The 13,625-nt window shown below is 35.2% G+C and overlaps 1 protein-coding gene across 1 annotated transcript in view; it reads right to left on the bottom strand.

Annotated features, from left to right (window-relative positions):
• Positions 1–674: 674 nt before the first annotated feature.
• The window catches only part of iqgap2 (IQ motif containing GTPase activating protein 2), a 71,887-nt gene continuing 58,936 nt past the window's right edge, over positions 675–13,625 (bottom strand). The window contains exons 30-38 of the mRNA XM_073839782.1: positions 13,348–13,480; positions 11,121–11,223; positions 10,772–10,913; positions 7,848–7,935; positions 7,525–7,737; positions 6,401–6,561; positions 3,006–3,149; positions 1,590–1,698; positions 675–1,478 (exon numbers count right to left, since the gene is read on the bottom strand). Of these exons, the coding sequence (XP_073695883.1) occupies positions 1,365–1,478; positions 1,590–1,698; positions 3,006–3,149; positions 6,401–6,561; positions 7,525–7,737; positions 7,848–7,935; positions 10,772–10,913; positions 11,121–11,223; positions 13,348–13,480 (1,207 nt within the window). The 3' untranslated portion in view covers positions 675–1,364. The remainder of the gene's footprint in view (positions 1,479–1,589; positions 1,699–3,005; positions 3,150–6,400; positions 6,562–7,524; positions 7,738–7,847; positions 7,936–10,771; positions 10,914–11,120; positions 11,224–13,347; positions 13,481–13,625) is intronic.

Below are 13,625 nucleotides of genomic sequence, written 5' to 3'. Positions count from 1 at the left end.
AAATAGTTTTACTATTTAAAATAACTGCTTTTTATTTGAATATATTTTAAAATGTAATGTGATTTCAAAGCTGAATATTTAGCATCATTACTCCAGTCACATGATCCTTCAGAAATCATTCTAATATTCTGATTTCCTGCTCAAAGACATTTATTATTATTATTATTATTACGTTGAAAACAGCCCAGTCATTTTTTTCAGGTTTCTTTGATGAATAGGAAGTTAAGAACTGTATTTATCTGAACTAAAAATCTTTTGTAACATTCATTATCATCACCTTTGATCAATTTAAAGCATCCTTGCTGAATAAAAGTATTAATTTCCTATAATTACTTTCACCCAAAAATAAAAAAAAGAATTATATACCGGCTTTTGAATGGTATAGTGTGTAATGTTACAAAATCTTTTTATTTCAGATAAACACTGCTCTTTGGACCTTTCTATTCATCAAAGAATCTTGAAAAAAAATGTAGTCAACTGTTTTAAATATTATTAATAATAATAATAATAATAATAAATGTTTCTTAAACAGTAAATCAGCATATTAGAAGGATTTCTGAAGGATCATGTGACACTGAAGACTGGAGAAATGATGCTGAAATTTCAGCTTTGATCACAGGAATAAAATACATTTTACACTTTCTCAGTCTCTCCTAAATAAATGAACAAACGCATTTTGATGTATGATAGTTGTATTTATTTAAAATCAATAACATTAATTCATCTTTTCAGTACACAACATTGTCCATTTTTTTCTTCAACTGAAAACTTTTAGGAATGCCGTTTAATAGGCATCTTTAAAAAGATGCACATATGAGCACTTGGAAATTAAAGGCACTAGTTCATGACAGTCTCCACTGGTTTATCTTATTTAACAGCCACATGGCAGTAGTGCATTATCAGTCATTAAAAGTCATTCATCTTATTCATTTTTAACATATTAAAAAATTGCAGCATTCAATACATTACTTGCAATAAAATATATATTTTAATTATGCTTGTATTTAAAAAATATAATCCACACAATTTTCAAAATGAACATTTGTTGTTTTGATAGTGGTTTGATTCAATTTCCTTTCAAATTCAAATCTATGTCAAACATAAGCGATGTATGTACAGCTTGGCATGTAAGGTAATTCTTAGAATGGTAAGATCTCATTTTAAAGTTAATTACATACAGACACCTGCAAACACAGTTGCACAAATACCCTGAATGCTCAGAGAAATTTCTTATACAAAAACATCTAAAAGGCACATTCTGTTCATTTCGCACAATTTGTGTAAACTAACATACCTAAAATGAGACTTTGAAAGCTAGTTAATATTTCCAGACATATTTGCGCTGAATTAACTCCAACGGATTTTCATTTTCCATAGAACTTTTTGTTTAAGAGGAAGATCAGTAGATTGACGTTGACTTTGGCTTTGTCAAACATTTTCATGACAGCTACTCCCTCATACTGAAGCTGCAACAGGTCCTGATAACGAAACACACAACATGTGAAAAACAGTCGTGTTGTGGTGTACCCATATATGTATTTCCAAATAGTGAAAGACTTGTGCCAGGCTCTGAGCACCTGGGAACTGACCTGGAAATGCAGTTGCACCTTCTCCATCTCAACTCCCATGAACTTGGCCTTTATCTCAAAGTCACCCACTTCCTCACAAGGGCAAATGTCGAACATGACATTTTTTAACCTGAAATGTACAAAACGCTGACTGAAGTACTGGAATAGGTGGAGCCTAATACATCTTACCATGCAAAAAAATAGTATTGCAAAATGACTGGTAAAAAGAATTATAATACATACTTGAGATTGACAACAAATTAAAGGACTAATATCACTGAGCACTAGAGGATGAAATGTTAAATATTCTTTTGATCTGCCTAAAAGGTTTAGTCCACCCAAAAATGGCAATTACTGACCCTCATTTCGTTCCAAACCTGTAAGAACTTTGTTCATTTTCAGAACACAAATGTGACCCTGGACCACAAAACCAGTCATAAGGTTAAATTTGACAAAACTGAGATTTATACATCATATGAAAGCTCAATAAGCTTTCTATTGATGTATGGTTTGTTAGGATATGACAATTTTTGACTGAGATACATCTATTTGAAATCAGAAATCTGAGGATGCAAAAAAAATCAAAAAGACTGAGAAAATCACCTTTAAAGTTGTCCAAATTAGGTTCTTAACAATGCATATTACAAATAAAAAAATACATTTTGATATGTTTACAGTAGGAATTTTACAAAAAATCTTCATGGAACATGAACTTTACTTAATTTCTTAATGATTTTTGGCATAAAAGAAAAATCAAAAATTTTGACCCATACAATGTATTTTTGGCTATTGCTACAAATATTCCCCAGCGACTTAAGACTGGTTTTGTGGTCCAGGGTCACAAATGATACTTTTGATGAAATCCGAGAGCTTTCTGGCAACGCAACTGACAAGTTCAAAACCCAGAAAGGTAGTAAGGACATCGCTAAAATATTCCATTCGACATCAGTGGCTCAACCGTAATTTTATGAAGCTACGAGAATTCTTTTTGTGTGCAAAGAAAACAAAAATAACGACTTTATTCATAAAATTAAGGTTGATCTACTGATATCACCTGGACTATTTAAATGATGTCCTGACTACCTTTCTGGGCCTTGAACATGCTGTCTATGCGGGGTCGGAAAGCTCTCGGATTTCATCAAAAATATCTGTATTTGTGTTTCCGAGATGAATGAAGGTCTTACGGTTTTGGAACGACATGAGGGTGAGTAATTAATGACAATTTTCATTTTTGGGTCAACTATCCTTTTAAGACATTGCAAAATAGTTGCCTAAACTCCCCTTTGGACTGAAGAGCAGAACAGGATGGTTAACCTCAGATATTAGGAAGGTCAGCTTAGATATTACATGATTGATTATGGCACATTGTGAAGTTATCAATACAAATATTTATTAGCAACCGAACGATAAGAAGTTTCGTAAGGAGGAAGAACATACTGATTCGTCTGGAGGCCTTCAATCTCCAGAATGACTCCTTTCTCATGCAGTTTGGCAGCTGTGTACTTCAGAGATGAGGCCTTGGACTTCTTACTGCCCTTAACCTCTTCCTTTTTGTCCAGTTTAATGGACCTTCGTGAGTTCCTGTGGCAAAACAATCATCAATGAAGCATTCTATGTCCTATAGAAAATTATATTAGACACTTACAAAATTTCTTATTGATTTTCTGCTGTACCTCGAACCAGCAAATGCAATTATTAAAAGTGACATATCATGAAAATGTGACGCTTTCTGTGTTTAAGTGCTATAATCAGGTCCCAGGTGCATCTACCAACCCAGAAAACATTAAAAAAAAGGACAACCCAGTAACTTTGTTTTGATAACCCTTTTTTCTGCAAGCCTGTAAAAAAAAAACCAAGTGCATCAGATTTTGCTCACCCATGACTTATTATAATATTACCAGCCTTTAAAGCAACACCAAAGAACTTTGCTCCCTCTACATGTTGGAAGCGGAATTGTCCATTACCGCTGTCGTAAATTATTTAGCCTACCCTACCGTTGCGTCACATGCACGTTATTTGTTTGGAGGCTATCCAGGACCGGCTTTGGAAATAACGATGTACAGTGACAAGGTAGAGTATGTTGCATGACTTTATGAAAAGTATGAAAATGAAATAAAACATAATAATGACATTGTTTGCTATTTTTTTTTCCCCGTAAAGCAAGTCGCATTTGTAGTCCCAAACTTGCAGACGACCCAAACTTACATAGTGCTGTTCTGGCCGATAGAGGGTCGCAAAGCGAATACGAAAGTGCCGTTTCACCAGTGTTGCCAGACGTACGATAATTATCGTATTTGTACCATAATTTTGACCTCTGTACGATGTACGATCAATAATACCACAATGTACGATAATTTCAGAATTTTGTGACACCATGGTCGTTGTAATTATAAGAGCTTCTATTCTCAAAGATCTAGCTGTGTGGATACTACGTCTACCTTCATGATTGTGAGGAGACGTGAACGTGCGTTACGCATGCCTTTCATCCAATCTTACGTCTTCTCAACCAATCATCGTGGAGAATGGCTCTCTCTCACAAGCACAAGTTAACGTTCCTGTCGTACTTAGGTCAGTTGTTTCAAAACTGAGGTAGAGACCTGCAATCCCGCGGGAGTACAGCGGGACCCGCGGGACCCAACGCAACAGAGTGCGGCGCGGGACAAAACTTGATGGGCGAGTGCGGGTGCGGGCGGGTAGAGACTCGTGTGTGTGCGGGATGCGGGAAAATAAAATGATTCGCGGGACTCCCGCAAAATAGAAATATCTAAACATAAAATATCTAAAAACAAAAAATTGTTATTCATCTATTGCACAAAAGCAGCAAGAACAACATAAATATGATCAGTAAGCGCAAGAATAGGCAGTTTCGGTTTAAAACTGGTTTGAAGTGTGAGCAATGTAGCCATCTGCTGATTTCTGGAGCGCATCGCCAATCAGTGGTGTTTAAGTTAAAATCCACTCACTGCTCAAAAGTATTGAACAGTGCTGAATATTGGGTGCTTACAAATTACAACACTCAAAGTGTAGACATGTACGAAAGATTAATTGTGCATAATATCCATTGTGTTATAAGAGCTTTATGAGATCGCGTATATACTGAGATGTCAGCTTTAAAGGAGCCTAGTTTGCATTCTGCCGTGGATGCACGCATAGCTCATGTTTGCTTTTTTGTTAAGAATAACAGTGGTTTGTGAATGTTGATGCTTAGTCTAAATAACACATATTTTATCCAGAGCGTTTATGCTGGGGTTTAGTGGAACTTACAAGATGTTACAGAACTGTTTCATGTAAATTCAATCGATGTACAGAAAAAATCAATATAGATTAATTTTATGCTGGCTTTTGCGGGCGGGAGCGGGACAAATCACGAATGTCGCGGGCGGGAGCGGGACGAGATAACGTATATTTCTGCGGGAGCGGGACACAATCTTGCGGGAGCGGGCGGGAGCGGGACTGAAAAATCCGTCCCGCGCAGGTCTCTAAACTGAGGTTGTTAGTTTAACAATAAAGTATAGAAAATGAGTGCTGAAAAGGATAAATAGCTGTAACATCTAGATTAATAGCTGTATTTTGAACGTTTGACTCGGGTAAGATAATTAGTTTAGCATTGCAATAAGGTATAGAAAATGAGTGCTAAAAAGGAGAAATAGCTGTAACATCTAGATAAATATCTTTATTTTGAACGTTTGACTAAAATACGATAATTTTCTCCCAAATACGATAATTTTGAGCTTCTGGTACGATACTTGGACATTTCCAATCTGGCAACACTGCGTTTCACCCTGTTATGAGTTGATGAACCACTGACACGAGTTCGGAAACATTATTTTAAGGTAAAAAAAAAAAACTCTTTAGTGTTGCTTTAATCTGCACATTTCCAATTACGGCACCATCATTTTGTGTTTGCAAACAACAGCAGTGTACCAGTTCTAACGCCATGGCAAAAGTTTGAGCAAACCATGCTAACTGTTCTGTCTTTGACTGCACAGATGAGCACAGAACACTATTTAGAGTCCCAGCCTCAGAGGAGGCAAGAGACCAGTGGATATTTATTTATTAACTGTATATGTGACCCTGGACCACAAAACCAGTCTTAAGTCGCTGGGGTATATTTGTAGCAATAGCCAAAAATACATTGCATGGGTCAAAATTTTTGATTTTTCTTTTATGCCAAAAATCATTAAGAAATTAAGTAAAGTTCATGTTCCATGAAGATTTTTTGTAAAATTCCTACTGTAAACATATCAAAATGTAATTTTTGGTTTGTAATATGCATTGTTAAGAACCTAATTTGGACAACTTTAAAGGTGATTTTCTCAGTCTTTTTTATTTTTTTGCATCCTCATATCTCTGATTTTAAATAGATGTATCTCAGCCAAATATTGTCCTATCCTAACAAACCATACATCAATAGAAAGCTTATTTATTGAGCTTTCATGTGATGTATAAATCTCAGTTTTGTCAAATTTAACCTTATGACTGGTTTTGTGGTCCAGGGTCACATATTACACTGCTGCCACACAGATCTAATAAAAAACTTGCAATTTCTTTCCCAGCTCTTTACCTTCACAGACATAACCAACTGTTTTTGTTACTCCTGTGTGGTTTTAACATAAACTCAGCACAATAGACATGATGCTTCCACTCAAAATATTTTTTTTATATTTGCTAATCAAATTGCAGACTCTTATCTGTTTCTTAACAAAATTATTTGCTTTATTAATCGATTTCTATTAATTTATAAGTATCTCAGGTGATTATTAAGAGGCACATACAGGCCCACATAATTATGATTGTGCTTGTACAAAAGGGTTGTGCGTGTCTCCACTCACTTTCTATTGAGGTTATCCAGGCAGGTTTTGATGTATGTGTCATAGTAGTTGATCTGGTCCTGATAGAAAGCCGCCTTTGAGTTGAGTGCACTCAGAGTCTGCTGTAACTTCACCAACTCTGCTTTCCTTCTCTGTCTGTAGCGTCGCTGGTATCGAATGTCCTGTCCAATAAAACATTTTTGTTGTTACAAATTATATCCTAAAAACTTAGATTGCCCCCTAATAGTCAACTAACCATTAGTCGACGAGAAGTGGCTTGGTCGACCAAAATTTTATTAGTCGCAGGTAAAAAAAATTCACAGGAATTGGAAAAGTCAGGCAGTCCATGATGGACAGATTGTTAACTGCTGGTCTATGAAGTGGTACAGTATATCGGGCTGGACATCCAAACATTCACGTATCATTTCATCTAAAATATGTAAGTAGCAGCAACTTTACATGGCCACTCAATCCAGTGTTAACCTAGAACACTATTAAAGTGTATGTGTGGAGTGTGAAAGCTGAACACTTGCAGTGTGGTCACTTGCTCTTAAAATACTCCGTCATTTTTGGTCAGACGTAATACATCTTTAATACAGAAGTAATACATCTTTCGAATCTGTAAAAACTCTATGTTTATTAGTGTGCACAGAATAACAGAAACTTTGTGCTTTTGTAAAATAATGAAACCAAACAGGATGTGCCTTCTGTCATCTCGTCTTTGAACTTGAGCGTGAAACTTCAAAACTCCATGTATTCTTGCCTTACAGACATGAAAAATGTGTCTATAAAAAGCGAAATGTCTACTTTCAAATGAATTTAAATGGATACAGGCACCTCATTACTGCGGAGATGACGAGTCTGTGTTGCATAGGGTTGGGTATCGTTTGAATTTTATCGATTCCGATTCCGATTCCACTTATCGATTCCGATTCTTTTCGATTCCCAGAAATTCTAATTTTATAACAAGTATCCGATTCTTTATCTTAAGTACCCGATTCCAGAATCGGAATCGATTTTCGATTCCCAACCCTAGTGTTGCAGACAAAATCTATATGCATCCCAAAGACAGCTACTGACTTTCAATGAGCCCCAACCTCTTTTTAAATAGTTCCTGCACCCGTTTGAAGTCACTGAGCCCTGACCTTGGAGATGTCATTGATGATTTCCTGGTACTTGTGTTTTGAGCTGACCAGACCAGCTTGTTCCAGAGTCCTCAGGTTCCTGAGGATCTTCCTCTTCTTCTGCTCCAGAGGCAGTTGGCGATCCTCCAGCATGGCCTGGCTGCTTTTCAAGCCCTCTGGAGTCTGAGAGTCCTGCACCACCTGTCGCTCCACTAGCTTAGAGTGCTCTGCCTCCTACAGAACCACAGAGAGATGGTTTAAACGAATCGATTGAACTTCATTTGAATCTGTTGGAAAACTGATCTCTATTCACTCTTGATCACTGAGTCAAGAGCATACTATACCTGTGCAGCAGAGGCAGGAGTTTCTAGGATATCAGTAAGTGTTTCCCCTGGTTGAATTCTCACAACATCCACTATCAGTTTCTTTGTTCTGCAAAATGACAGGCAAACAAAGAGAAGGATGTACTTGTCAGGGATATCAGAGTGTCTTATTTTGTGCATTGTCTCATCTGGTAAGATAACGGGCTGACACTGTCCAGCAGAAAATGAAACGGTGATTTAATAAAGACTAGAAAATGCTGGTGACATAAAAGACAAAACGATAATGGAGTTTTCATTTGTGGGTGAAATATCATCACTTGCAAATGTCCATATTTGAAAAACCTTTTAATCTTTTCTTCTACCTAACATAAGAGTGTCAGGGTTTTAATACAATTAAAATGTCTTGGTTTTAACGATGATGCACTTTTTATTTTTGAGTGAACTATTCCTTTAAGAGTTTGTCTGGTAAGCATACCAAAAGTGCCTGTAAGGAAATGCAGACCAATTTGTGGTTTATCTCTGTTAGATCATGCCAAAAATATCAGATCCAGCCCTGGATGCCAGATCCTGTCAGAAAAATATCAGTTTTGTCTGTTAACAGAACAACTAGTTAGCAAAGTTGTCTGATACCCCAAACCTGTTAACAGCAAGTCTTTTGTGGTACTCAAAACTGTATAAAAAAGAAGTTGACTGAGGAAAGAGCAGAAGCAGGACACAACTTGTGACCCTGGACCACAAAACCAGTCATAAGTATTTGTCAAAAAATACATTGTATAGTTCTAAAATTATATTTTTTATTTTATGTCAAAAATCATTAGGATACTAAGTAAAGATCATGTTCCATGAAGGTGTTTTGTAAATTTCCTACTGCAAAAATATCAAAACTTAATTTCTGATTAGAAATATGCATTGCTAAAAACTTTTAAAGGCATTTTTTTGCACCCTCAGATTCCAGTTCCAACAAATAGTTGTATCCCGACTAAATATTATCCTATCCTAACAAACCATCCATCAATGGAAAGCTTATTTATTCAGCTTTCAGAAGTCATTATACCACAAGAAAGTAAAACAACACAAATGTATGGTTGCTCTTAAAGCAACGCTACTAAGAGTCCTTTGATCCTTCATTTCACACTGAACATAAACAAACTGGCTGGTTACAGTAACTGATGTTCATACGGTCTGTAAACAAAAGATCATACACGTCTGGGTCACTGGGGCTTCACAGATGCTGGGGATTTTTTTTTTTCTGAGTGGAAATGGAGCATGGTGTAAACATATAGACAATGAGCTGTGACGTCCCTGTTCCTGCTTCCTTCCCAAAGAAAGACTAGAAGGCTAGCGGTTAGCACACAAGTTGAACGGAAGGACAGTACTTGTCAGCAAATGATAGTCGACAAATGTTTCCTTAGGGTATTACATAAAAAGTATGTGACGACCTCTGTCCTAAAGCCCTCTTCACACCATATGACCAAAATTGTGCCTCTTTTGGTTGGGCAGTTTTCTTTGCAGTGTGAAACAGTTAGAATTATGGAAGCTTGTTTTGGCCACTGAATAAAAAAAAATGTTACTGCAACAATCTTTTTCCTCATTATAATGTGATGCAAACACTTTTTTCACAGAATTTTAAGATATAAACTTGCAATTGTGAGTTATAAAGTCAGAATTGTGAGATATAAACTCACAGTTCTGACTTTTATTCTCAGAATTGCTTGATATAAACTCACAATTATGACTTTTATTCTCAGAATTGCTTGATATAAACTCACAATTATGACTTTTATTCTCAGAATTGCATGATATAAACTCACAATTGCGAGAAATGACGTCAGAATTGCAAATGCGAATTTGTCTCGCAATTCTGACTTTTTTCTGGCAAGAGTTTGTATCTCACAATTATTTTTTTTCTCACAAAAAAATCAGAATTGTGAGTTTATATCCCACAGTTCTGACTTTTATTTTAGAATTGCGTGACTTGCAATTCTGAGAAAAAAAAGTAAATTGTGAAACAGAAGCTCACAAGTCTGAGAAAAGTCACAATTGTAAGACATAAACTCCCAATTCTGACTTTTTTCTCAGAATTGCAAGTTTATTTTTCAGAATTGTGAGTTTATATCAAGCAATTTTGAGAAAAAAAGTCAGAATTGCAATTGCTTGTTATCAAGTCAGAATTGTGAGATATAAACTCACAAGTGCGAGAAATAAAGTCACAAATGCACAAATTTATCTCACAATTCTGACTTTTTTTGCAACTACGAGTTATAAAGTCCACTTTTGAAGGGAAAAAAAAGACTTATATGTTCTCTGAAGTCAGAATTGTGAGATAAAAACTCAATTCTGAGAATTGCAAGATATAAACTCACAATTATGACTTTATTTCTCAAAATTGCACGTTTATATCTTGGTGAGGGTCTGAATTCCGAGTTTATATTTTGCAATTATGACTTTTTAGCTCGCCATTAGGAGTTTATATCACACAATTCTGACTTAATTTCTCAGAATAGCGAGTTTATATCTCACAATTCTCAGAAAAAAAGTCAGAATTGTGAGCTAAAAAGTCACATTTATATATTTCTTGAAAATTCAGTGGATTCCATAGGTCTCCATTAAAACAAAAACAGATTTGTCTCATTGACAGCATGCAAATGTTAAATTTTATTACCAGCGATTCATTTAAATTAAAACATTTATCATACTGAATTTTTGCACTGAACTTTCATCTTAGAGTAAAGAACTACACAAAGCCAGTCAAAAGAGGCCAATTTTAGAAGTGGAAAAGATAAAAACTGGTCACCAAACCATTTCCTCCCATGGTTTAGGAGAGATATGAAGACAGGAAATAAGAACAGTGAAGAAAAGTTGAGTGTGGGCAGAGAGATATTTATATGTTAGGACATTTTACGTATAAAGGCAGTTGAAGAAGTGATGATTACTTGCTCACTTACTTCATCATCAGTCCCTTAATGTCTTTGTCACCTCCATCCAGCAGCTCAAACTTGTTGGTGAGGGTAAGGGAGATCTCTGTTTTGGCCAGCTGGCTCAGTGAGTTCTCCTTGTTGGGGTCATTTGCATCCATAGCTCCTTCACCTGGACATCAGAGTTTCACATTCATTATTGTGCCATTTGACAGTGGTTTCTGTTTATTACTGTCATTTGATGCATATGTATCTGCACTCTTTTGCCAAAGGTAACACACAGTATTCACTTCATCTAGGTGGATAATACTGGTGGTGTTTGAAAGCTGTTCCCAGTGAATGAATGAAATTATGTGTTTGTATTTGTTTTGTATTTTACCAAGTAGCGACTCAACGTCAGGAACTTCCCCCAGGTCCTTCAAGAGTTCATGCAGAAGATCGCTGTGATCTGGAGCAATAGCTTCCTTATGTTCCAACACCAACTAGAAGACAAAAGCGCCAATTTAAGTATTCCGGCTACAACTAGTCTGTATAGACTAACAAAACACAATTATACTTCACAACAAACAATCATTGCAATATTGACATTTAGCCTGGATCAAGTAAAATTCTTATTGCAATTTCTTTGGATTAGAGTGACCACCATGTTATGCTCACAGCAAAACCCAACATATTTCCATCTATAATTCTAATATTCTAATACTGTACATATACTGTGCACTGCATTCACTGCTGTTCAAAAGTTTAGGATCAGTAAGAGTTGTAATGTTTTTTTAAGTCTCTTAGGCTCATCAAGGCTGCATTTATTTGATCAAAAATACAGAAAAAAAGAGTAATATTGCGAAAATGTCATTTCAATATAAAATAATGGTTTATATTTTAATGTACTTATAATATAAAATATAATGTATTCCTGTAATGCAAAGCCGAATTTTCGTCAGTCATTACTACTGTCTTAAGTGTCACATGATCCTTCAGAAATCATTCTAATATGCTGATTTATTATTAGAATTATCAATGTTGGAAACAGTTGTGCGGCCAAATTTTTTAGGAACCTGTGATACTTTTTTCAGGACTCTTTGATGAATAAAAAGTTAAAAAGTATAAAAATACAAATCTTTTCTAACAATTTAAGTCTTTGCTATCACTTTTTATCAATTTAACACATACTTGCTGAATAAAAGTATTATTTTTTTCAGAAAAAGAAAGAATAAAAATGTACTGACCCCAAACATTTGAACGGTGATATTGTCAGAAAATATTTCTATTTTAAATTAATGCTTATTCTTTTTAATATTGTATTCATCAAAGAATCCTAAAAAAAGTCAAATAATAAATCACTGATAATAAATCAGCATATTAGAAAATGTAACTTTGATCACAGAAATAAATTAAATTTTTATGTATATTAAACTAGAAAAACATCATTTTAAATCGTAAAAATATTTCACAATATATTTTTTTCTGTATTTTTGATCAAATAAACCTAGCCTTGATGAGCATAAGAAACATCATTAAAAAACATAAAAAATCTTACTGATCCCCTTTGAACTTTTGAATATTTTTTGAATATAACAGCATATTTTACCTCTTGTAGTATAATTGTTTAGAATATCTAAATAAAATTCCAAGTAGAAATTTGCCCCTCAGACAGTCACTTTGAATAAAATTGTCTTTTTTAAATGCATAAGTGTATGTAGTTAACATGTCAGGGAATCTTAGATGTACAATGTCTTCAAAATCTTTTTAAAAATCTGCAAAATAACTAAAAGGGTGAGGTATTTGTTTCCAATATATTTCATTATTCAAAAACTGGTCAGAAAAAAAAACAGAACAACACCCAAAATTGGGAGTCAATTCTAAATATCATCTCTAATCATACAATATCCATCATTTAATAAAATATAGCCATACAAATTAAAACAGACATGACATATGTTTGTCTATGTGCTGCACAATGAGAAACACAGAAACGTCAGAAACGTCTGTTTTCCAACAGAAGGAATGTAGGGGCTCGACTGAGAGTAGTTGTTTGAAAGTATGAAGGCTCTATTTATTATGTCTACACAGGTCATGATGTCACTTCCTCACACATATGGATCAAGTTAAGCCGCAACCTCACAGTAGACTCATAGCTCGAAATGACTCATAGACGCCTAATGAAACCTGATCACAATGAGTTGCAGATCTAAAAATCAGCATTTGACTTCACATTCCAGATCATGTCCCACCAGTCAACGCTGAAAACACACGTTCTGACAAGATATGTCTAAACAGGACTCTCTCTTTCATACGAACAGCCCGGAAATGAGATAAAAGCAGCAGTCATCTCTTCCACTGGAGTTGAAATGTACTGAAAATAAAATGTACCCTATCTATTTTCTAAATGCATATTATAGATCTTACTGTGAATGATTCATCTGTGCATGTTTCATTCTGTCATGACTGTATCATCCAGTGAAAATGACTTCTCTCTGGTGACATATGCAGGTCTTCTCCAAAACCCTGTCCCTGCAAGCTTATGTTCATCTGCCCTACTTTTTATCACAACAAAAGTAATAGATTTGTAGTGAATTCTCAGTTGTATGTTTAGTTGTATGTCTTACAGAGTGTGTGTTGATAATCTCCTCAATAGAGATGTAGATGACAGGTTTGCTGAGTGTCACCATGTCAGAATACTCGTCCACGTTAAACTTCTCCTCAGGAGCTGGAACGTCGCAAGCTGCCTGAAAGAAGCCCCTGAAAATCAAAGAAAAAGAAAAGTTATTCACTCTTTTCTTTAATACACAAGTAAGCCTATATGGGTGTGACTTCTGGTTCATTGGCCACGATAGGGAAATAATAAGAAGGATAACAACGTGCAGTAAACTGTAAAAATGTTTGC

This window comes from Garra rufa, chromosome 5, assembly GCF_049309525.1.
Source record: "Garra rufa chromosome 5, GarRuf1.0, whole genome shotgun sequence".
NCBI lineage: Eukaryota > Metazoa > Chordata > Actinopteri > Cypriniformes > Cyprinidae > Garra > Garra rufa.
Note: the sequence above shows the minus strand (reverse complement) of the source record. Positions and strands in the feature narration are given on the sequence as shown.